Below are 24,192 nucleotides of genomic sequence, written 5' to 3'. Positions count from 1 at the left end.
AAAGGGATTATGCCCCTGCATACAAAAGCTTGAACTTCCAAACCGCATTCAGTTTTGCGACAAAATCTAGTGCATATCCTCCGCGATGGCTTAGAGGCTAACAGTAACAACGTAGACCAGTTATATGAAGTTTAGGCATTGATAACCCCAACCTCCTTTCACAACAGTGTGGCTGAGTGACTACGTTCTCTCTGCCGGAACAAGCTCTCAGCCACAAATCTCAACTGCAACCAAGCCATCATTCGACAGATCCGTGGGCACAACATCGATGCGAACGCAGTAATTTGAAGCTTGATGGCTTTTGTAACCTGATGCCTCGATGCGCTGGCCTCATACAACGCCATACTGTTTAACACCTATCTAAGCCCTTGGCAGCTGTTATCTCATACCGATATGAGACCAAGATCCCAGAAAGGCCGACTCCGCAATTCCCGTTAGTGTAGGAAACAATTAAAAGATTCTCATATAAAAACGATACGCACAAGAGTAGCAAACATTCCAATGATTTGACATTCCTTCCCTCAACAGAAGACCAACCCTCGTCTGGCCCGTAAGGGTAGCTAAGTGTTTGGATGAGCCTCTCATGGTTGGGTCGAAGCTAACAACATTACTAGTGTTTTACACGCAAGGAAAGGTTCTACTGATACCTTCAGCCCAACTACATATGATTCACTAGTCTGTACGTCAATGTTAGACAATCGCTCACCAGAAGCGCCGCCGATGGAGAGGGATACTGTGCTGTAATGAGAGTCGGGATTGAAGTTCCTACGACCGTGGTAATTCTCGTCGAACGGACCAACATAACCAAGTTGGCAGTCGTGTGAACTTTCTGTAAAGCGGAACTCGATCTCCGTCACATAGCAAGTGTCCAAGACCCATATGATAATTCCCGACAGTGAGTATAGATATTGACCATCTGATTCGCCGAAGATAACGGTAGTTACTGAAGGATTGCATTTGCCTCGTGGTCGGGTAATTTGTCGCGACTAAGTGAAACCAGCTTTAGAGCCTAGTAAATATCAGGATGTGTCAGTTGTCTCGGCACGTGGTATGGTACAAACCGACATCAAACTCAGTTTTCACTGCAGAAACTCCTTGGGATCCTCTCAATCGCCATCTTGGTATTGTACTTGACTCGCCTGCTCAGTGAGTGAGGATTCCATCACTACGAACAGCGGCTATTCTCTTGATGCCGCACAAGTCTATGGCGAGTTCTCATCCTAGGATGGGCTCGTCAGGAGAAAGTGAGATATGTGGCATGTCCTTCTCATGCTTGTAACCCAAAACATGAGACCTGTCGTCTTCATCAACCGTATCGAAATCAGAGATAAATCCTTACAGCCGCTATATCAACGAAAGATACCGACATTTCTCGGAGTTTTATAGGGTCTGAGAAACGGAGAGCACGGGCCCTCAGTACTCGAGAACCGTATAAAAAACTCTTTCCCATGATGGCGACGGCGCGTGAAGCCGTATGCCATGATACTTCAGCTGTATTGATGTTCTGATCCGAACCATCAGGAATAGTCTCGAACCACGTGCCGAAAGGGGCACCTTGTCATGAAACGCCATCTAGTTGAGATAACGTAGCTTGTGGACGTTTTGCAAGACCCCAAACCCGCTTGCAGTTAGCCATACTTGGGATCCCGCGTGTTCAGATACTGAGCGAATGATAGAAAGCTCTCCATGATTGAGGAGGCCGGCCATAAACCTCAGGTAAGTGATCGAATTCATGGCCAGAACCTTTCGGGTGACTCCAGGGTCGCAAAGACAGGAGACGCAAGATGCAGGGAGTGAACATCTGATGTCGATAAGAGGGTAACACTGTTTTGCAGAAGTCCAGGAACTAAGCTCGAGAAACTACCGTCTCTGAGACTTTGTACAGTTGGTTCCAAGCGACTGAAAAGACGTCATTTCGTAGGTGCACAGCTCCTTGGTTGGTATTGGCAATATCGGGAATGTTGTACGGATTAGATCGTAGAACCGGAGGAATAGCTTCCAGTGAATGGAAACAACTACTCCGTACAGGCATATCGAACTGTCGTTTGGCTGAGGTTGCTCCCGCGTAGTCGTTGCCCAAATGAAGGAGAGTATTCGTATCAGTCGGCATAGAAAGACAAGCCGCAAAAAGCACATTGAGATTTGGTTCGTAGTTTTGGTGAATATAGACCATCACGGATGAAAGCCATAGCGCTAAGTATCATTAGCTGCGTCGGGTTTGAGGTACACTTTTGCATTGGTGGGTGCCAAGCCCACCTCGAGAATAGGGCCCGGGACAGAGTCCCTGTCGTAGCTTTGGCGACCCGCCGATGGGTTTGTCATCTTGGACTTGAGGTTCCCTTTCATTGAATAGTATTGCAAAGGCTGCAGGTCTCACCGTTGGTACAAGTGCGTGGCATCCAATGGCAACTCTCATACGAAAATGCTCTCGCGTTGCATCGAATACCAGTCTAGGTATCGCACTAATCGTTGTGGTCTGTCTCCTCGTTCTAGACTTGTTATACGCTCTCAATTCGTGTTCCCCGATCATAGCTAACTTCTCTAGTGGAATCAAAACCTTTTCCAACATATAAGTTGGGGTAAGTCACTGGAGTTTTCAAGCCACTGCCCGTTCCCCCAGGCTTGGACTCGCCAGTTGACTCGGGGCTCACCTAGATCACAGCAATCCCATTGATGGGAGTCTTGATTAACAACTTGCTAAAACGACCTTAGAGGATACCAATAAACAATTAAAAACTCCAAAGCACCAACGCTGTCGTACGTCGTAAAGTCGTTAAACGAAACTTCAACTGCATGAAGGTGTCAAGCAGGATATGTGCTGTCAACTTCTGTGAAGATCGATGTGCAGTGTGGTCATATATCCACAGAAAATATGTATGAATGTAGTTGCGTTTGATATCGCCTCGAAACGCGGTTGCAACCTCAGTTAAATGCGACCATGCAGACGGAGAAGATGATCCAGAAGGCGCTGCTGGTTTCATGGCATACCGAGAAGATGCGCAGTAAAAGAGAGAAGTAAGATTTTAAATTTGCAGACTTAAACTCTGACCTTATTATCGAAAAGCCCTTGCACAAGATGTAGCGCTGGTAGTAGTTTGTCTAGACTCAGTATAAATACTGGCCATAGTTAGGAGCATAGGCACAAGGAACCACTGGTACTGGTACAGGTACAGCATAAGCCCCCGGCAGACTATGCGCATAGTAGGCAGCCGGAAGACTCTGCGCATAGTAGACAGCCGTGATTCCCTGCTGATGCCCCGCAATATGAGCAGCGATATACGGGTTGTACTGCAGTGTAGAGACGCCAGCATTCGGAATTGAGTTCGACTGACTGCTCGACTCGCTCGAGGGGAGGGGCTTTGGTACAGCACCCTTTTTATACCCCTTTGGCCGGTACTTAGCCATACAAGCCGAGTTCTCTGTCCTTGCCGGATGGTACACCACATCAAACTCCCAGGGCGCAGCAGAGTTGGTGATCATACGTACTGGGCCAGGTGACCCAGACACGTAGCCCTTGTTCAGACAGAAGGGGAACTCTTTCCAGGGACCCGACGACTGAAGAGCAAGCTCCTCTTTGTTATAAAATCGTCGCGGGTATATGGACTGGCCTGGCACAGGGCTAGCTGGAATTTGCTTTGCCTGTTTCCTGACCTGGCTGGCCGGGATTTGTCGGTACCACTTGTCAAAGGTAAGGTCGGAGAGTGAATAGTAGGAGCAGTCTGACTCTGTCTCCCAGTTATTTGTTGAAGATGGAGGGGATGGCAATCCTCCTTGGTTATTAAGCTGGTCCAATTGACTCAGCGTTTCGGATGTAAGAGCAGACATTTTGAATAGAGATGTCGCTTGGAAAAATATGAATGTGAAGGTGAAATGAAAGTCAGAGATAAGGAGATTCTGGAGTTATAAAGAAATGACAAGAGTCAAAGTCTGTTTGCTGTTGCTGCGTCGAAGTCTTGCGGAAATGTAGCCAAAGCTTGATGATGGAGAAATGAAGAGAAGTGTGTGGGCTACGCTGATATGTAGGCCAGAGTCTGACGACTTGCTGAAAAAGACAGTATATATGTGAGTCGTTGACTTTTAAAAGAAAGCTGAACCACGAGATAAGATAGCGTTGTCAGATAGGCGAAAGCGAAAAGCAGGAAGCAGAGACTTGACAGCAGGCAACAGAAGAGCATGAGGAAGGGAAGTTCAGAATCCAGGATGGAGAGGACAAGACGGAATCTTATACCCAATATCCGTTAGACTTTGAGAGAAGGGAAAAGCACTAAGCCCTATGCCCTATTGATTCTAGAAGCTTGTGGATGAGAAAGGAGTCACCCATTGAGTCTTTCTCAAACTATCTTCATGATAAGCTGAGGTTATCATTGTAATAGATTTGAGTCAAGGTTAGTAATGGTCATGCATGAACTTTGTCTTCCCAACACGAACGAGAAGTGGACATGTCAAAAGTCAAAATTCCCGTTTTCAAGTTTACTAGGTGCTTGACAGGTCTAGCGTAGAGGAGTAGCAAGGAGTTCGGCGAGAATGAAAAGCCAGGAATGAGAAGGAGATAGAGTTTGATAGCAAGATAAATTCTGGACAAGGGTCTTGGAGATATGGGTGTGCGCAGTCTCCACGCGGTTACTGGGGGCAGTCGCCGAGCTGTGAACGTCACCACTCAACAGTCTGAGGATTTCTCGTTGATGAAACCACCTAGAACCATGTACTTTGGCCAGTCGTGTAATGTGAGAACCAGTATCGAAGTAACTTACGCGATATCAGCCTCGGGTTGATACCTTGAGCCATAATATGGTACAGAAAAAGGGCTCCAAGTGGCAAGTAAAACTCTATTTCCCGTGACATTATTGGACTCATGTTCACTTTGATATACAAGACTAGCTTTCACAACCGCACGAATATTTAGAATTTGCGCTGAATAGAGTAAGTTTCCCATGGGGTCCAAAATCTAATCCCCTCTAGGAGCGGATTCCCTTATGTAAGCTTTGGTATGAGCAGGTTTAGACCTATGAGGCTCGCGAGGCAAGGGGAAGGATCAACTAACTTTTGAATTTAGATGATATTGCCTTGTCCTTGTCTTGGTGGCTTCCATGGTTTGGCAGCAGCATGGCTCATAGTTGGTCACATGACGCCCAGAGACATTGCCACAGCATGACTGGCTTCTGAGGTACGTGTGGTAGGCAGAACTAGTCCCTACAGCTGATGGCTCACGTCACGCGCCTCACGCACGTGGTAGGCAGAAACGCCTCTACCGTGCTCAAGATTACATATTCAATGATAATCTGACGAAAACGCACTAAAGTGTGGTTTTTTTATATTCCCCCGCCTTCCATTTTTATTCGTGTATCGTATCTAAGCCAAGACAGACTTTAAGTCTCCCATACACAATCCTGTCCATCCATATCGCTTTACGCCTTCTCTGGTCCTTGGGCGTATTGTCGCCACAGAGGGTTTCCCAATAGACTTTCCATCGCACTGTTCTCCGTACCGACGAACACCTCCACGCCAGGACCTGCCTCAGGTCGATCAGGCAGAATGATATGCATTGAGTGAGTCACTCCCACTGAAGGCGGTCGAATAGCCTTGATTTGGTCACCCAGGGCAGGACCCCACTGGATATCATAGAATGGAAACTCTCTCCATGACGAGAACAAGGCATGATTGCCTGGCATGTCGAGAAAGATGGCAGGTATCAATCGTGATACATTACCGAGACCATCCACGAGGGAGCTGATGGTGGCGAGGTACGTGTCTTTGGATTTGTTGACTGCGCTTCTGACAACAAGAGCAATGTCTGCTAGGCTGACATCGTCATGTTCTAGAATCTTCTCGATGTCCATGACAGCGGGCGCAAACCCAAGAATATTGCCGAGAGTGTGTTTGTGAACAGGCTTTCCAGCTCGACGACGAGCGTCAAGCGCCAGACCAACCATAGATAGTCCAGTAGGTTTATCCTCACCCTCCTTCTTTCCATGCTGGGCTATCATGGTGCATCGCCAGACCAAAGCTGTCAACGCATCGGTAGTCGAGATGTAAGAAGAAATGTCATCAGACTTGAAAAGCTTAGCGTTGCAAGGCGCAGCAGCCTCTTTGAGTTCCTGGATCTTCTCAGGGGAGAAGTAAAAGATGTGGCCGTGGTGGATGGGTGAAGCCAACTTCGGTGGGGGACCCTCGGGCGTGAAGGGTACTTCAATGTATTCGGGATGATCCTCGGGCTTACCGACGATGGTATCAGATGGCTTCATCAACTTTGCCCTATCGTCACAGGGGATTTCGGCTGGGTTGGAAATAGGTAGGCCCTGAGCTTTGCGGACCTCTTCAGCGAAAATCTCCGTGAACTTGTACGCTGTTGTTCCATCGATGTAGGCGTGAAGGAAAAGGACGTTAAGGAGCAAACCGCCCTTGATAAAGTTCAGCTGTACCATGGTAGTGTTCAGTCGATCTCCAGCACGAGGCCATTCTCCACCCAGACCACGTTGACAAACAACATCAGGATCCAGAACTGAAGTAGGGTAGCCCCGACGCTTCAGCTCCTCAAAGCTAGGAAAATCTCCATCTCGAAGATCCTTGACAAGAAAGTCATGTTCAATCTCATCACCATAATGACGAAGCTGCATCAACCCAGTCTCGAGATACTCAGCAGTAGGAACAGCCTCACACCCCGCAATAGGCGTACGCTCCTTGAACGCCGAATAAGCCCTCTTGAGGATAGAAGTTGTCTCCTCAGCATTGTAGTTCTCACCAAGCTCAAAGTGTAGAAGACTTCGGATCCATCCCATAGGACCAATCTTCTCAGTGGGAAGTAACGGGGGAGCGAGATCAGGAAGTGGTGTGACCTCTTCTGTAGCGACGGTTTTGGAGTGGAGAGCGGGTTGGTCTACGACCAGAATCTCTGTTTTGGCGGGAGCCATGGTGAAGGGTGCGAAAATGTGGGTATGATTTGTGTTTTTCGCTTGTTTGCGTGGAAGGGGGCCTGGCTTCTAATACTTGGACAGACGAAAGGGTTTGACCAGGCGAAGGTCGCCACGCTGAGAGATGGACTGTTTCGGTCTTGAAGATTCGTGTTATCCATGTGTGTTTCAGGGCGTTCTACCAAGGTAGTAGCATTGTTGGTTCCGAGAATGCGGATCGGCGGTGTTGGTTGAGCAACTTAGACGGAGATGAAGCTTTCTTGGGCAGCTCGCTTGGGACTGCAGCATTGCGATAGAGGTTTACGTACATCGACTGACTGGCCTTTCGGGTCAGAGTCAGAACAACTTAACAAAGCCACATGCTTGCATAGCCAATAGGACTTTGTTCCTCTATCTTAGGGACCGATTGAAACGTTGTATTGACCGATTGCGTGTTCATGGCCCAGCACGCGGCGTCTAGCAATTATGTTTCAATAATAGATGTACCGCACAAAGCAGCATCCAAAGTGGAATATCGCTCAGTGGACCCTTGAACGAGGCAATGAGACCCAGCAACGAATCCTCGGACCAAACCCGACATGCCGGAGCCGTTAGTTCCAGGATCCCTTCGACTCCTTTACCCATCTGAGAAACTAAACCCGTGATAGCCTCTAAACGCAGGTAGCACAGACTAAACGAGCCCCTTCAATGAAACATTACAAGCATTTGCCGTGGATCCCAGCGGGTCCTGTCTGCATAAACGGTCGAACATGGACCAAGCCCTGAAACGTTCTTTGGACCGGCTGTAGATCCCCGTAACATCCGACCGGAAGTACTTCGCGGTGACAGGGATTTACTTCCGGGTGGTGCCATTTCAGAGCCGCAAGTTTTGTCTTGGCAGTTCATCTCTCGCTGTGATAAGAGTCAGATCTCACTATGCGCATCACTCCTATCAATACCACGCGAATTCTGTAGTAGATGGCGAAGTAGACTATTTTCAGGAGTATTGGGGTCTATTAAAGCATGTTGAAGACTTTTAGAGAGTAGTTGCTTGAAAGCCTGGGGCCCCTCGAAGGATTTCTCATTCTCCATAGCCGCCAACAAAAGGTAGCATCGAAGTGGACTCCAGCCCCGTCAAGCCTGCACCGGTTTTTCACAAATGGCCTGTTTTGCTTCATTTCCGCGTAAGTAAACGAAAAAAAAAAACGAGCCCGTAACGGTTAGAGATTTGCAGTGGAAGCCTGGCCAGTGGAAAAAGAAACGATGCTGAGCTCCTGTGTCTCGCCATGGTGATTACCTGACTAGGCTGGTAAAAGCCCATTTGACTAACCAACAGCCAACTTGAACTGCCCTTGATGTTTATCGTGTTCTGCATGCAGCTAGCCTGATAAGCAGATATGGCTGTTGACCCTAACATCGTAGCCATTTTTGGTCCACCACCGAAAGGACTGGATCTCGAGAACAATGTCATCACCACGTACAATGTCGTCGTTTGCGTTGTTCTTGGCATTGCTGTCACTGTTGTCGCTTTGCGATTCTACGTGAGGACCATGAAGTCGGCGAACATCGAGATGGACGATTGGGCGGTGCTGGTCAGTCTGGTAAGTGCTTTCACTGAAATGATTAAGCTTTCGCTGATGTGATGCAGTTCTGTGCTTCAGCTACTGTCGCCATGACGATATTGGGTAAGCTCTCCCTGTCAATACTTTTGAATCCTTGTGTTGATGGGTAATAGCTGGAGAGCATGGCTCTGGGGCTCATGTGTGGTCAATCAAGCTCACGACTCTTGTTGACGTCTTCAAGGTACGTCCACAAGGTCGTTTTATGATTAACCCCTTCCTGTACTCACACAGCGCCAGATCGTCTACGCCGAACCCTTCGTATACGCCCTCGCCGTCACATCTGTCAAAATTAGCATCCTCCTCCTGTACCGTCGCCTCTTCCCCCTCGGCATCGACAAAAATCGAGTCTACAGAATAATGTTCTGGATAGCAACCTTTTTAACGACCGTATACCCATTCATCCTCTGGATCACCATGCCGTTCGCCTGTCGGCCCGTCAGTCATTTCTGGAACCAGTATCTTGGCGCTAAAGGCAAATGTATCGAAGTGAAGCTGTTCTTCCTTGTTCTTGGAATCATGAACATGATGAACGATATCATCATTTTGACTGTTCCGATACCGAGAATTTGGACACTGCATATGAACAATAAGACCAAGATTTCTATCATTTGCATTATGCTTCTCGGCAGCTTGTAGGTGACCTTGCCATTTTCTATAATGACATTCCAACTGACCCTATGTAGTGTCTGTGTCGCCAGTATCGCTCGCATTTACTACCTCTGGGGCTTCTTCCAGAACCTCGATGCTACATGGTGGATGGGTCCGTCATTCGCGTGGTCCAGTCTCGAGCCATCTGTCGCAGTCATTTCAGCTTGTCTTCCAACCCTAGCGCCTCTGTTCCGCATTAAACGCATCAATTCTACTTCACGCGGTACACCATCTGGACCAACTGACTTATCCAAATCTGGTTCAAAGCACTTCCAGCTCTTCAGTGTGAGCAGGACAAAAGGCAATGCTTTTGGCAGTGACGATGATGAGGTCGAGTTGACATATGATGTCGGGAGGGGCGGGACTGGAGATGGGTCAATCTGGAAGAATCAGGGGAGCTCGGCTGCTGAGCAAGGCATTGTTGTCCAGACGCAGGTTTCGGTGACGCATCAAGACAGGAAAGGCCGTACTAGCACTGATTAGACACTTATTTCTCGAGGCGCACAAAAGAAAAATAAGCTTCTACAAGTTAGCCACCAAACGAAGTTTAGATGACGCAAGATATTACTATCTAAACAAAATCACTGCATCCCCCTATTTCCGTTCTCTCAGACCGTAGCTGGTTTTCCACGACTCGCGCAATTGAACAATGGTCCCGACACTTAACTTTAGTCAGGGGGACTTTAGTAAACAATATACCCTACACTCATACTTCATTTTACGCCCCAGGATTTCACTAAGTTTACAGAAATAATGTTTCGAACATCTGACCAAAAAGAGATATGTTATGCACAAAATCAATTTACTGCCCACGCCACGTGTACTGCTGAACAATCTGTGTACATACTTTATAGATCAAAAACTTCCCTGCTCCCAATCTCACTAGCAAAACAGCCGCAACTCGAACAAGATCACAATCTGTGTGATTTCCCCCTGCTTACCCTCATAGATCAAGCTGAAGATCTTCTTGAACCCCCAGAGCCCCGCGTTTCCCCCCCGCACCGACAATTACCAGTTGTTAAGACCCCGGCGCTCTCCAATGGCCTGGATGTCGACAAGCTCTCTTTCCAGTCTGCCGATCTTGTACCGATAATCAGTATGCATGATTCTATTCAGCCCCGGGTAGTACTTTCGTTGCGCCTTCTCCTGCAGCACAACGATCTCCTTCTCAATCTCCCCACGTCTTCGTGCCTTGCTCATCTCGTCCAAGTAGATGAGGAACCCCTCTGGGACCTTGACAAGATTCACTCCTTTCTTGAAGCGATAAAGGTTCTTGCCGCGCTCTTTTGTCATCCAGTAGTCAAGTTCGTACTGGTCGACCTCCCGTAGCTCACCATAGCCATTTCTTCCGACCATGTGGCTGCCATCGTTGATGGCTTGCTCATACGTTGCGGCAGTGGCGGGATCGAGGCGCAGATGCTCGATCACGTAGTTTCTACGGCCTTCTGGAGTGAAGAACGTAGCTGTGCTTCTGCGCGCCATGAAGGCGGGTGGTCCCTCCATGGTGGCTGGTGGTTCCGCCTCGTAAGTGGGTGACGATTGAAGGTCCTCACTCGACTTCTTGTCAGTACGCTTCTTCGCCCACTGCTGGATTTGGTCGAAAGGCATGGTTATGAAAGTGAGCAAGATAGAAGGTAAGGAGCCTGAAGATATGTTTGTTAACAGAGGATATGTTTTCGCATAATTGCTATGAAAAGCTTGGTGACGAAGGAATAGAACTGCCATAGTCGAGGAGGAAATAAACTATTTATATGATTTTCCTCACGACTGGAGTTCAGATTACTTCAATTTTGTTCATTTCAAGTCCAAAGATCAATTATGTTAGATCAATATGAACCACCAAACTTATTCGCAAGTCGATGAACATTCTAATGATTTCCTCACAATATATGGTGTACCGAGTAGGAAACCTGCAGTTCGTACGAAATGACGGACACAGCGGATGAATTCTGATACTATGACTTAGAACTCGTGTATCATTTTATGACCAATGTCATGTGCACATATATCAATAGTATATATAAGGACTTGTTCTTCATCGTGCTGTTCCAACAATCCGTGACCAGAGATATCAGCTGGGCATGCTTATCTTATTGTCTTATCAGCCAGCTTATCGCTCACAATCTTGGCTCAGCATTGGTTACCAAGAACAACGACACAAATGCAGGCAATCGTCTTGCGCATAAGAAACATCTGACAGAAAAAATGTCATAGTGTGCTACCAGCTAGTCCTGTTTGAGATATAATTATCGAATTTAGAGTTTGGTGTCGGATGATCAGCCCCAAGTGGCTGCAGCTAACGGATCGCGTTCCCGTCTCTGAACATCCTCCCTTGAGATCCTCAGGTATTCTCTCACCTCAAAGCTCACGCTTACAAGCTTGCTCAGCCTTCCCAACCACTGTAACCTTTTACGACATTTCGTTCTTATTTTCCAAGATGTCGGATCGTTTTGATAGCTTCCCCTTCATCAGCTTGCTGAGTGGCTGGGGAGTCGTGAGGTAAGGTTGCGATACCCTCATGACCGGACTGAACTGACTGATTGTTCCTTGCACAGTGGCCCTGGACTATTGTAAGTTCACTCGATTCTCATCGATAGTTCATCAACTCACCTGGTATAGCATGCTACGCAGCTTGGTATCCGGCATCTCAACCGCAACAGTCGTCGGCGTCTCAAGCGGTATGGTAGGCAGCATGATCTGGGGAACAGCTAGTCTCCCCTTCCTCATCGGCTCATCTCTCGGTTTCGCGTTCGGTAGCTACCGATGGTACGAAGTCGCGACCAGAGAAGCCATGGTTCAACTGGAGCTGTACCCAGCGCTGCTGCAGATGCACATCACCTCCAACTTTCCCTGGGTGGCGGGCCTGCATAGTCAAAAGCGGGACTGGTATAGGGCTGAGACGTTTCGCAGGTCGTGGGTTATGAAGAGCATGTTGGTTGTTGGTTGGCTTTCGGCTGAGTCGTCATTGCGTGAGATTCGTGAACGGAGGGAGGCCAAATTAGTTGAGGAGTACATCGCTGCTGAAGAAGAGTCAGAGTGAGCGTGTGGACTAGCAATCAGAGACTTACTGCTGAAGTTATCTTGTTCAATATATCGAGGTCGATAGCTCATCAATACGTTGACGTAACACAGTCACCGTTCCTCCCATTGTTCCTCTCATTTCTGGTGACATTTGGTAAGGCCAGCGGTGGTGGCTTCTGATTGGATAATGGAGCAACGCGTCGGTCAGATCAACCCCGCTTTTGAGATGGCGCGTCCTCAGGGAGTAAGAAAACACAAGACCTAAGCTTAGGATGACAAAATAGACTCATACTAAACTTCTGCTACGCTACCTAAACCTTTTTATCACGCTGGCCTAAGGTCCCGAGTTTTATTTACTCCCCTCGGGCGGGTCCCCATAAGCTCGAACCACGCATGAACAGAGGCTCTGGGCATATCAACACAGGAGAATGACGAGTATCAGCATCTAGTTCAAATGAACAATAAAAGATACAGTTGAAACGTCAAAAGGCGAAACAGCCTTATTTACACCGAGTGAGTCGCGTGAATCACGGTTGAAACAGCAAGCGCTGACCTATCTACCTAGATCATTCACCACCAAAATATCCAATGAACGACTCTCAGCTTCAAAGCATGGCTTCCATCGCCCCAGCAGCCAAACTGGCCGTCCTCATCGATGCAGACAATGCCAGCGCCTCCATGATCTCCTTCGTCCTCGCTGAATTCGCAAAATACGGCACAACCTTTGTCAAACGCGCATACGGCGACTGGACCAGCAACCGCTTGAACGGATGGAAACCGCAGCTTCTCAACAACTCGATTCATCCTATGCAACAGTTTGCATATACCTATGGGAAAAACGCCACAGACTCAGCGATGATCATAGACGCTATGGATTTGCTATATTCTAGCAAATTCGATGGTTTCTGTATCGTTTCGAGTGACAGCGATTTTACGCGTCTTGCGTCGCGGATCAGAGAGTCCGGGTTGGTGGTTTATGGGTGTGGAGAACGCAAGACGCCGAAGCCGTTTGTCACGGCGTGTGATAAGTTCATTTACGTTGAGAATCTTGTGCCGAGATCTGGGACTCCGTCGATTGAGGCTGATGTTGCGGGGTCGTCGACTGCGATACCGCTCAATGGGGTATCGCTGAGCGAGAGACCTCCTCGCGGCCACGCTCCAATATCGGCGTTTTCAAAGGGTAAAGGTCTTTCGATGGACCCGCCTGCGCCTGCAAGAGGCTTGCTTCCTGAAAGAACTGATTTCCAGAAGGATAGGGCTGAACCGCGGGGGAAGGTCAATGGTGAATCATCCGCAGGCCCATCTAGTGCACAGAAAAACAAAGCCGAGCCCTCTGACGCAACCTTATATAGCCCACAAAATGGCAAGCGAAAAAGACTCGACTCCGACCCCAACGGCCCTACACCAACAAAACGCCGATTATCATCCCCCGAGCAGCCAGGCGAAGTGCAGCCTGAACAGCGACCCGTCGATGATCAAGTCATAGAATGGCTTCGTGAGGCGGTTGAAGCAAGAACGGGCGAAGATGGGTGGGCTGGCCTTGCGCCTGTTGGAATGCTTATGAACAGATGGCACCCTGATTTTGATGTTCGAACGTACGGGTTCAAGAAGCTTCATGAGCTCATGGCGTCAACAGGGCTATTTGAGATTATGGATCAGCGTCCTGGGGAGGGCAAGCCGATTGTCAAGTATGCGAGGTACCTTACTGACAAGGACGATGTAGGTTCGGCTGACTCACCTAGGGAGGGAAGCAAAGAAAACTTGGGATCTTAACCCTAATTAATGAAAGTATTTAGATAAATTTAGCCTGAATTTAGGTAACTCTTTAAAAAGTTTATTTTAATACCCTATCCTAAGGTTTATTATTTTCTTGCTCCTTTAGGCTCACGCCTAACAGGGATATCGTTTTATAATAGCCAAGTTTTCACTTCTTTAGGTGATTTTGTTTAAAAAGAAAGGTTATAGAAATTCTAAACATAATTAAATATACTGTAAACTCCTCTCCTGTCATGCACTGCCCCAAACATGTTAGGTTAGTATCTATATAAAGTAATTAACAACTCCTGTCTTGGTCTTATAAGATATTAATATCTCGTCCTCTCCCAAAAGCATCCGACATTCCCTCCCCACCCATCAGCCCATACACAAAAGCTTCTCCGACTAATGAAAAGTCCTCTGTCCCCTTGACGTGACGAAGGATAAAAGGCGTCTCGCCTCCATGAAGAATAGCCACTTTGTCACCGATCTGTGCATTCCAAGGCGCCAATCCCATGTAGCCCCGATAAGTCACCAACAATGTGCGATGCGCACCTCAAGTGTGACTGTCTCATATACTCCCCTTGATGCCATATCTGGGAGCTCACGACCCCATCCAGTTCGGTCATACCACGTCTCGATGTAAGCCCAGTCATTACTGTCAGCAGCTTCTGTACCTGCATAATCAGCTATCATTGTTCTCCATAGGGCGTTGGTGCGACCCTCAGCGCCGCCGTAAGGGCAGTCTGGAAGCTCAATCAGGGCAAGACTTTCCCACTCAACAAGAGCGTTGATGCCTTTCCTGGAGATAGGGGGCCTGTCAAGTTCAGGATGCCATACGGGTCCGAGTTGCCTGATTTCATCAATTATCTGCCCCTTGAGAGACAGAACCCGTGGGTTGGAGCCAATATGTAGTGCCGCAGTAGTGTTTCCGGATGCGAAATATCGAGGCTGTGATAGCGAAAAATTGATCAGTGGCTTAGGGTCCCATCGAGTTGGACATTCCCAGTTGGCAACCCATGAGGGTAATCTGGAAAGCCTCTGTCGGAGAAGCTCTCTTTCATTTCGCAGTTTGTGCTCTCTCGCCGTCTCTCCGGCTCCATACACAACCTTTGCACGGCCAAGGTTGTCCCAGATCTTAGACCATCCCGGTGAGAGTTCTCTTTGCTTGATATAATGCTCAGCTCTCGCAGCTTGCTGGCTCTCTAATGGACTCAATTCAGTAGACTGTTTGTTCCTATCCTTATTGTCCCGAAACAGAGGCTTCTCCTTGTGCGGTATTCTCTCCCAGCCATCAGGCAGTCTCGCACAGCCTCTTCTCGGAGTCTTATCTGGTCCATCGAAGATTTGAGCCTGGATGTCGTAGTATCTCGACTGCTCCAGGACGCTGTATGCCTTTTGCTGCTGAGCGCCATTTTCAACGCCTGACCAGTGTCTTGTACAGTTCAGCACATGTAGGTTGCCTGTAACTTGAATCATGGTTCTTGCGAAGTCACGGTACACCTGTGGTGCATCGAGATGATAATCCGGGCTTATCTTTGTAGCCACATTAGGATGCACAATTCCCAAGAACCCATAAATCCTGTCATGCGCAACTGTGCATTCTAACGTTCTGAACTGGTATAGCACGTCCAAAAGGTCGAGCCTCCTATCGTTCGAATGCCATTTCTGATGATATCCAGAGATAAGGTTGTACATCTGATCAGGAAATATGTTTCGATCACTCAGCTTGACATCGAATACCCGAACCTCACCCTGTGTCCATTTTAGCCGTTTGAACAGAGATGCCACTGCATCCCACGTGATGATATCCTCGCCACATATTATCTGGATGTTCTTTGCCAACACAACTTCTTGGATGATCCACGTTCGGCGCCACCACGGTCGATCGAGTAGCTCACGGACTTCCCCGTTTATTTGCTCTTCTATCAATCTCGATCGATTCATTCTGGCGATAGAGCCTCTTACAGACTTTAAAAAAGGGAAGTGTCGGTTTGCCGTAGTCTTTGTCAATCTTCCACTGATGCCAGCCAACACTAGCCATCCTGTTTTGGAGTAATCTCATGCCAAGAATACTGCCATCAGTAGGCTCTCCTAACCAGACCAAGACGTTTTGTGCTTGACCGTAGATCTTCTGCATGAGAGGAACTTGCGTACTTTTCTCGTCCACGTCGGCTTGATTTATGCAGATTGCATCTACCCAGAGTATTCTATTCTTCCTCTTCCATCGCAATCTGCGGAGGGCGGCAGCGGCATTGTCTCCTACAAGAAAATCGTGATTACTGAGTGAGATATTACAACCATTTCCGGGATCGCCCCAGGTGTATGATAGAGCCTCATAGATGGGGTTAGAAGAGAAAATGGCTGGCTCTAGCATACACTGAATAGGAGCATCGTGCTTCAAAGCGGGATGAAGTATCAACAGCCTGGTCTGACCATCAGCTGATCGCAGAGGATGATATGGCGAGGAGTTCAACGTTTGCTGCCTGCAATCGTTCAAATTGCCAAGCTGTCTTTCGTGCCTTATTACCGTTCATTTAAGTTCGAATTTGCTGGCGCCTGATAGCTTGGCAGGGGGGTTGAAACTCTGATCGAAGCGCTGTGGCGTTATGCAGTTCGCTAATGGCTGTGCTTGATTGGTGGTGGCCTGTTAGACCGGATCAGCCGCTCGAGCTCAGTTCAGTGCAGCCTTATTATTAACAGGCACCTATGAATTGACACAAAGAAGGCTTCTATCAAACCACGTTGGCAATTCTAGTGGACCTCCTTGGAAAGAAAATTCGGGTTGAGGCATATCTTTCCAACCTTGAATTCAATATGTGATATCCAAGTTATTATGAGAATGGCCTCTCGATTAAGGGTTTCCAAGACCGCAGAGATTTATCCTGCTAACTCGGCTCTAGCTGGATTAAGAGGCAACTCAGACTTGCCCGTATCCTGCATCTCCGAAGCTTCTACACTATACACCTGCTTCACACCACTGGACGGTTTACCGTCTCCATCGAGCTCAGCCTTCTGGTACCCAGATTCAGTAGTATGAGTGGCCGCACCAGGTGTGCTCTTCGTCTTCTTGCCAATCAAAAACCCAGCACCAAGACCAAGAAGGATAAGACCAGCTACACCGACTCCCGCGCCAATACCTGCTTTTGCACCAGTCGATAGCCCGCCATTACTTCCGGAAGATGATCCCCCGCCACTTCCACTGGAAGACCTTCCTCCTTGTTTCGAACCCTCATCTTCAAGATCTGCTTCGTCGGTCGGTGTGCTGGGTTTGCGCTCGGTCGCAGGCTTGGTATGGTTGCCGACGCACTTGTATGACCCCTGAACAATGTGATTGAGGAAATGTTCATCGAACCAAGAACAATCCATGGTCTTGTCGCCAGCCAAATAGAAATCACCCGTAATGACCTCGAGACCAAAGAACTCGACGTTGGTGAATGGCCCGGTCATGTTGATGTTATCAGCGTTCTTAAGCAAATTGGCCGTAAAGTTGAGAAGGCGAGGGTTATCGTGTATCTGCAAGTCCTTGACGTAGCTCAACCTCGGTACTGAAAGGTCGTTCAGTGCAATGTTCTCATCGATCCCGAGTGTGCAGTTTGCCGTCCTGAGACTCGGAAGACTAAGCTCTGAGAAGAAATTGGAAGTGAAGTTGAGCTTTCCCTTGAACCAATCGACATCATCGCCGTGAACCTCAGTCAGCAATGGTAGGTTGGCGTTGACAAGATCCCTGAAAATACCGCCAGCGTCGCCTCCGCTGGTATGTCTGCCAGGATCGCTACGGCCACCGAGCTTCTTGAGATTAGGGACCGATAGATGCGTATCTCTCCCGTTTTCCTTGACGCGCAAAAGTCCGACTTCCGAGAGAGATGAAGAGATATAGTCAAGGTCCGAATTACTCCTGACGTCCACCGTATAGTTGACAAACTTGAGATCATCTAGTTCGACACGCTCTAGTCCACTATTTCCGAAGATCGTGATCTCGCGTTCAACCTTCTCCGCCGATGAGGTGAATAGTGCACCACCGGTGGCTTGAAAGTCGACACCTGAAACGCCGATGCTATAAGTATAGGTAACGTTCAAGTACAGATTCCTCGCGGAAGATTGGCTGGCTCCAGAACTGATCTGGAACCCTTTCGGTATGTTAAGCTTTGTGTCCGTATTAATTGATATGTCGCCCCATCCCCAGTACGCGCCCAGGCCATCGATATTTCGCAGAGCGGGGAGCGTTATGTTCAGATCTCCTGGTGTCTTGGTAATCTTCCCGCCGGCGCCGTACATCAGCAAGTCGCCGGTAACGTTCTTGAGCGTTGAACTGTAGAACGTAACGTACTCGTCTGGGAAGTCGTTGTTGTACGTGATATCGCCGATGAGTGTCTCGACGCCCGTCATATTGATTGTCTTCGTGATATTGATGAGATGGAGATCGCCGGTGTATGTTGCACATGATGCTGCCAGGCTCGATACTTGGGTCGCTTCGGTAATTGTAAAAGTTTCCTCGTTAGAACAGGCTGGAAATAATTAGGTATCCTAGATGCTCCGGAGTATGCAGTTTGGCTTACCAGCAATGACGCTCCCTATCTGCCTTGATAGACATAAAAACGCCCCAAAACGGGCTGCACTTTTTAGACAGACCATTTCTTCCTCTTCGCTGTTGCAGATGCGATGAGAGAATGGGAGCGAGGGACATGCGCGCAATGGGGAAAGGGGTCTTAAGACATGCTGGCACTGCTCTTCAATCTGCCTTGAGTGGTTTCAATTAAGCTTAAATAAGACTGTGGCGTTGACTAACTTTAGCCCGTGTGACTCGGTAGCACAGGCTGCATCAGGCGGGAAAAAAAAGTACAGGATGTCGAATAAGTGTGAGTGGACGCTTCTGCAAGTCGCATCTGCTATAGAGAGAGAGTGAACGTCGACAGACTGCCGGATATAATTAATTACATGGCTTTACAATGTTCATTAAATCGATTCTCTGTTGGCCTGTTACATTTGCAAACAGCAAATATTTGGGACTGCGGCAGTCTTGGCAATGCACCCCTGCTCGATGAGGCTTTCTGCGATGACTTCCATTCGGTAGACAGTTTCAGCTTGGACAATGTGGCTGGCTGTAAGATTAAAATGCCTCGCACCAGCCCTTTGAGTGGTCGACATCATAGGAAGCGATTGAACCAGCCAAACAACAATATCAAGTCTCTCATCTGATAATTAATTACACAAGCGTGATGATAGGAAACTCATCCTGCGCGTCAAGCTCTGGCTTACGTCCCAAAGCCTTCTCATCGAGCAACCCAAATCCCAACCTCTCATACTCCTCTCCCCCATCGACTTTCTTTACCACTACCGCATGATAAGTCTCATCATCCTCTTCTTTAACTTTCAGCAAGATGAGCGCAAATAATTCCTTCCCTTCTAAACTCTTGACTATCTTGAGTGCCTCTTGCGGCGCATCATCAGCAGTAAAATCAAAGTCGAAGCGCGAATGCGTCTCATCATGCGCCGTACGAATCGGAGGGTTGTTATCATACGCAAACCCCGGCTTCGTAGGATCCCAGTCATTTGTGTCGAGATATAATCGCTCCATCGGCGCTTGGAGTCTCAGTCTTCCGCTCGTGACCTCGCCGTAGATATTTGTCCCTTTGAGATCAACCTTGACATCCAGGATTCTGGCAACTTCCTCGTAAGGTGCTCTTACCCCGAGGCCAGGAATTCCGTCCATGGAGGCCCATGACCAAGATGGTGCTCTGTACTCTGAAACCCTTCTGCATTCTAGGCTTTGCCAGACAAGTCCTTCCAGCAGTCTTGACCGCCAGAGCCCGACGACGTACTCGTCTTTAAGGCGTTTGGAAAAGATACTCGCAAGACCAGAGATGGCAGGGAGTTTGTCCGACGGCTCTGTCAATTTTCGAGGGCCATATATCCAGAGAAGGCTATACCATGACTGATACAGGCTTGCTTTAGGATCTTCTTCCTCCTCTTCTTCATCTTCGGGCTTCTTTTTCTGGTCCTGTCCGTCTGGCATATCATGCACATTAATAAATCTCGAATCGAGAGCCGTGCCATCCTCCCCTCGAAATCCCTCACTGCACTCAAAGAACATCTGCTGCTTTGTATAAAGCAAGCTTCGATACGGTAGTACTCGTTCCTGAAGAGCCCAGCCCCGATCAGACAGTGGTTCATCCGGCAGGCTCACATAGGAATTAGCCCCCGACTCTTTATCAATCGGAAGATTGAACGCCATGGCCTGCCCACTGATATCTCCGGATTTATACTCGAACTTCTTGTATTCCCTTGGCGTTGTCTCGCTAAAGAGTCCTTCTGAGTGATCCTTTGCTTTTGAGGCTGCAACCGTTATGTACGAGTTTGCGTAGATGGAGAGCATTTTTGCTGATTCACGCTCCCAATCGTCGTAGTCACCTTGACAGATGCAGATGCTGTCTATCCAGAGATATCTCACATGTAGTTCTCTTGCCAGTTTGATGAGATCTTGATGTGTCTGTGAGAGATCGGAGATGGTGATTTGACGTTTGCGCTCCTCGAGAGTTGCTTTGGTGGTTGTGAACTGGGGCTCTTTGCCCCAACAGTAGCTGCGGTGGGAATATCAGTGACTGTCATTTCGAAGTCTGAATGGAAGAGATACCTCAGAGATATGTAATGTCCGCGTTCCTGTCCGTCCGTCTCTCTGAGCTTCGCATATGGGCTGTTGATATCATCACCCACGTCAACAACTCGACCTGGCAACAGTGTATCTCCGGGGCTGCACTTAGGATGCTGGTTGCATTCAGTGACCCAGTCATGAACCCTGGTTATCGCCTTCGAAGTTCCGCCATACTGCTCAACCGGTCGTCCGCGAATGATCGGAGCTAAAGGATTGCCTAGAAACATCAGTATCGGTATCTCTGAACGTAATATTCGATCTCACCATCGTCTACACAAAGCCCAATGGCCGCCACAAGCCGCACTGTCCGTTTACCGCGGTCCGTCGTACTCATAACCCAAAACCCATCCCCTCCAACTTCTCTCTTGACAATCCACATCTCCCATAGCGGCCAACCATACTCCGTTTCAGTCCCGGCTTCCCACTGGGGCTTGAGTTCTTCGAGTTCGGCCTGGCACAGTTCGACCTGAGTAAGTATCAGTGAGCAAATACCGCAGCTTTCATTGCCAGCGGCGTTTCGTAGAGCATCCAGGCTCTGATGATGTAGGTAGCCCCGGTTGTCTTTGGGCCAATGGTGAAATTCCACGAGATATGGATATCCACTGATGGACGGAAACGACTCAAGCGGGACTGTGGGAAGATTCTCCCATGGTATTTCTCTGCAAAGACCGCACAGAGACATTTTTTTGTATCTTGAGGTTTTTGTTTCATGTTTTGAGCAGGCAACAGCGTGAGATTATAAACGCAAGTCTGAGGCACCAACTGATGATCCCTGCTTGGCGACTGGGATGTTCTTCCATAAGTATAGCCAATCACAAGCTCTAATTCTTTAGCTTTTGCAAGGTATTGGACAGTTAGAGTCCCGCTACCTACAGGCTACAGCAGCTTTTCAGTCCGTACGGAGTAGCCAATTGAGAAGTCAATTAGACTGGGGAACACAGTAAATAAGGCTCCACTGAAAAAGCTTCAGGTGTACGGACAAGGTAGCATCTAGCAACTGCATATCCATATTGACGAAGAGACAAGAAAATGCCTTGCCTTACTAGATCTCAGAATAAACATCATTACATTATTCTCGCCAGTAGTGAGCGTAGGTCGCTAATAAGACTACTTTTACACTATAGTTATAGCTACTACTTTCCCTTGATTTCTAGTCTGGTCAAGCTGCACCACTTGATTATTAAGAGCATTCAAGCAGGGTTTTCGTGGTGTTAATGGATCAGAAAATGGTAATTGAAAAATCCCACTTCTAGATTTCTTAAATTTTATACGAAGTGCATATCTTATCATCATCGTGCTCTGCTACCCCATTCTTGAATTAAGAGATTCAACTCATGTTGTGGGACCCCCACTTCTGGTTCATAGAAGATAAGTCCAGCGGAGAAACATATAAAAGAATAGATCACGGATAGGGAAGCTATTCCCTTATGCTTATTAAATCCATCGTAACAAGAGTTTGTTTATTGACCTGACCTAAGGTTGTCTACAAACAGAATCAGCATCCATCAACAGTAAGTTACCCTACACATTTCTCATAAGATGACCGGCTGACATTTCCTAGTGTCTTCACCCGAGATTCAAGCTATCACTACTGTGCTGCACGCCTACGGAAGTGCTCTCAAAGAGCGGAATGTCAAAGAAACAGTCGCACTCTACACCAGCGATGGCGTTATAATGCCTCCCCACTTCAGCGCCAGCGCGGGAACGCAGGCTCTCACTGAGACGTATGAGCGGATCTTTAACAGCATTCAACTCACAATCACTTTTGACATCGATGAAATCGTCTTGATGTCGCCGGAATGGGCCTTCGCAAGAACTACAGCAGAGGGCACAAAAACCATGCTGCAGACCCAAGTTTCAGAACCCCATTCCAATCAAGAGTTGTTTATTCTAAAGAAGGAGGATGGAAGCTGGAAGATTGCGCGATATGCTTTTTCGACTATGAAACCACTTGTCCAGGATGGCATTCGACGTAGCTAGATGAGCGAGATGTCTTCTATTCAGTTAGCCATAATTGGACCGGAAGTCCTCAATAATCACCGTCTGATCGTTGTCACAAACGTTTCCAATACACAATATTCGGAGATTATCTCCGGGATTGGGAGGATCGGCTAACTCCCCTATCCCGTTTCATCCCATTCTTGGCTGTCTCGGAGCTATCCGCGTATTCATCCCTGCATCACATCCCCAAAACCCAAAAACCGAGAAATTTGAGTTTGCGGATAAGAAACACTCTCAACGATACGAGATGCAACAATAGGCGTATTTCCTCGCGTCATCTTCCAGCGGTGAACCCTCAACCAGCCCAGTCTAAACTACCGGCCGAGCGTGCCCAATTCGGACCGGACCGAGAAGCTCCGCTGAGCAATTCTTCCGTGGAGCGCTTACACCGATGGAAGAATATTCCCCGAAGCCTTAGGTCCGCCTTGTTTCAGCGCCCGCTGAAACTATTAAGGACCTACACCGAATGCCGAGGAAGTCGCGGCTATAAGATCACCACGATGTCTTTTTTTGTTTCAAACACGATGACTTCTATCATTACTCATAAACTTTATTGATAATGTGGAAACTCCTCGTCAGCGGTCTTGTCGCCGTCGCGTCCCTCAGCGGCGTGAACGCTGCTTATCCTAACCCTGGTCCCGTCACTGGCGATACTCGTGTTCACGATCCTACGGTTGTCAAGACTCCCAGCGGTGGATACTTACTGGCTCATACTGGCGATAACGTTTCGCTCAAGACATCTTCTGACCGAACGGCCTGGAAGGATGCAGGTGCTGTTTTCCCCAACGGTGCGCCTTGGACTACGCAGTATACCAAGGGTGACAAGAACCTTTGGGCCCCTGATATCTCATACCACAACGGCCAGTACTATCTGTACTACTCCGCCTCCTCCTTCGGCCAGCGTACCTCTGCCATTTTCCTCGCTACCAGCAAGACCGGTGCATCCGGCTCGTGGACCAATCAAGGCGTCGTCGTCGAGTCCAACAACAACAACGACTACAATGCCATTGACGGAAATCTCTTTGTTGACTCTGACGGAAAATGGTGGCTCTCCTTCGGTTCTTTCTGGTCCGGCATCAAGCTCATCCAACTCGACCCCAAGACCGGCAAGCGCACCGGCTCAAGCATGTACTCCCTCGCCAAACGCGACGCCTCCGTCGAAGGCGCCGTCGAGGCTCCGTTCATCACCAAACGCGGAAGCACCTACTACCTCTGGGTGTCGTTCGACAAGTGTTGCCAGGGCGCTGCTAGCACGTACCGTGTCATGGTTGGACGATCGAGCAGCATTACTGGTCCTTATGTTGACAAGGCTGGCAAGCAGATGATGTCTGGTGGAGGAACGGAGATTATGGCTAGTCACGGGTCTATTCATGGACCGGGACATAATGCTGTTTTCACTGATAACGATGCGGACGTTCTTGTTTATCATTACTACGATAACGCTGGCACAGCGCTGTTGGGCATCAACTTGCTCAGATATGACAATGGCTGGCCTGTTGCTTATTAGAGGGCTGAACTGGGGATGGGATGTGAGCTGGAATTCATTGTCTATACACGAATTGCATCTGTAAATACTTCAACTTATATATATATACTGCGTGGCCAC

At 48.2% G+C, this 24,192-nt stretch overlaps 10 protein-coding genes across 10 annotated transcripts; 4 read left to right on the top strand and 6 right to left on the bottom strand.

Moving 5' to 3' along the window:
* Window positions 1-3,105: 3,105 nt before the first annotated feature.
* Window positions 3,106-3,825, bottom strand: J7337_013174 (uncharacterized protein; the record flags this gene model as incomplete). Its single annotated transcript, XM_044830670.1, has 1 exon — window positions 3,106-3,825. One exon carries the CDS (start codon window positions 3,823-3,825, stop codon window positions 3,106-3,108), a length of 720 nt encoding a protein of 239 aa, XP_044673945.1.
* A 1,580-nt stretch (window positions 3,826-5,405) lies between these two features.
* On the bottom strand, window positions 5,406-6,908 carry J7337_013173 (uncharacterized protein; the record flags this gene model as incomplete). Its single annotated transcript, XM_044830669.1, has 1 exon — window positions 5,406-6,908. The coding sequence occupies one exon, from the start codon at window positions 6,906-6,908 to the stop codon at window positions 5,406-5,408; it is 1,503 nt and encodes a 500-aa protein (XP_044673944.1).
* Window positions 6,909-8,284: 1,376 nt separating this feature from the next.
* On the top strand, window positions 8,285-9,640 carry J7337_013172 (uncharacterized protein; the record flags this gene model as incomplete). Its single annotated transcript, XM_044830668.1, has 5 exons — window positions 8,285-8,488; window positions 8,536-8,572; window positions 8,623-8,690; window positions 8,741-9,141; window positions 9,193-9,640. 5 exons carry the CDS (start codon window positions 8,285-8,287, stop codon window positions 9,638-9,640), a joined length of 1,158 nt encoding a protein of 385 aa, XP_044673943.1.
* A 525-nt stretch (window positions 9,641-10,165) lies between these two features.
* J7337_013171 (uncharacterized protein) lies at window positions 10,166-10,765 on the bottom strand (the record flags this gene model as incomplete). Its single annotated transcript, XM_044830667.1, has 1 exon — window positions 10,166-10,765. The coding sequence occupies one exon, from the start codon at window positions 10,763-10,765 to the stop codon at window positions 10,166-10,168; it is 600 nt and encodes a 199-aa protein (XP_044673942.1).
* Window positions 10,766-11,594: 829 nt separating this feature from the next.
* On the top strand, window positions 11,595-12,197 carry J7337_013170 (uncharacterized protein; the record flags this gene model as incomplete). The annotated part of the gene is made up of 2 exons (XM_044830666.1): window positions 11,595-11,656; window positions 11,777-12,197. 2 exons carry the CDS (start codon window positions 11,595-11,597, stop codon window positions 12,195-12,197), a joined length of 483 nt encoding a protein of 160 aa, XP_044673941.1.
* A 593-nt stretch (window positions 12,198-12,790) lies between these two features.
* Window positions 12,791-13,951, top strand: J7337_013169 (uncharacterized protein; the record flags this gene model as incomplete). The annotated part of the gene is made up of 1 exon (XM_044830665.1): window positions 12,791-13,951. The coding sequence occupies one exon, from the start codon at window positions 12,791-12,793 to the stop codon at window positions 13,949-13,951; it is 1,161 nt and encodes a 386-aa protein (XP_044673940.1).
* Window positions 13,952-14,464: 513 nt separating this feature from the next.
* J7337_013168 (uncharacterized protein) lies at window positions 14,465-15,880 on the bottom strand (the record flags this gene model as incomplete). The annotated part of the gene is made up of 1 exon (XM_044830664.1): window positions 14,465-15,880. One exon carries the CDS (start codon window positions 15,878-15,880, stop codon window positions 14,465-14,467), a length of 1,416 nt encoding a protein of 471 aa, XP_044673939.1.
* Window positions 15,881-16,813: 933 nt separating this feature from the next.
* J7337_013167 (uncharacterized protein) lies at window positions 16,814-18,322 on the bottom strand (the record flags this gene model as incomplete). Its single annotated transcript, XM_044830663.1, has 1 exon — window positions 16,814-18,322. The coding sequence occupies one exon, from the start codon at window positions 18,320-18,322 to the stop codon at window positions 16,814-16,816; it is 1,509 nt and encodes a 502-aa protein (XP_044673938.1).
* An 817-nt stretch (window positions 18,323-19,139) lies between these two features.
* On the bottom strand, window positions 19,140-21,267 carry J7337_013166 (uncharacterized protein; the record flags this gene model as incomplete). The annotated part of the gene is made up of 3 exons (XM_044830662.1): window positions 19,140-20,514; window positions 20,568-20,802; window positions 20,850-21,267. 3 exons carry the CDS (start codon window positions 21,265-21,267, stop codon window positions 19,140-19,142), a joined length of 2,028 nt encoding a protein of 675 aa, XP_044673937.1.
* Window positions 21,268-23,145: 1,878 nt separating this feature from the next.
* On the top strand, window positions 23,146-24,093 carry J7337_013165 (uncharacterized protein; the record flags this gene model as incomplete). The annotated part of the gene is made up of 1 exon (XM_044830661.1): window positions 23,146-24,093. The coding sequence occupies one exon, from the start codon at window positions 23,146-23,148 to the stop codon at window positions 24,091-24,093; it is 948 nt and encodes a 315-aa protein (XP_044673936.1).
* Window positions 24,094-24,192: the final 99 nt, after the last annotated feature.

Source organism: Fusarium musae, chromosome 11 (assembly GCF_019915245.1).
Source record: "Fusarium musae strain F31 chromosome 11, whole genome shotgun sequence".
NCBI classification, from domain to species: Eukaryota; Fungi; Ascomycota; class Sordariomycetes; order Hypocreales; family Nectriaceae; genus Fusarium; species Fusarium musae.
The sequence above is the reverse complement of the archived record's forward strand: the minus strand, read 5'-3'. Positions and strand labels throughout refer to the sequence as shown.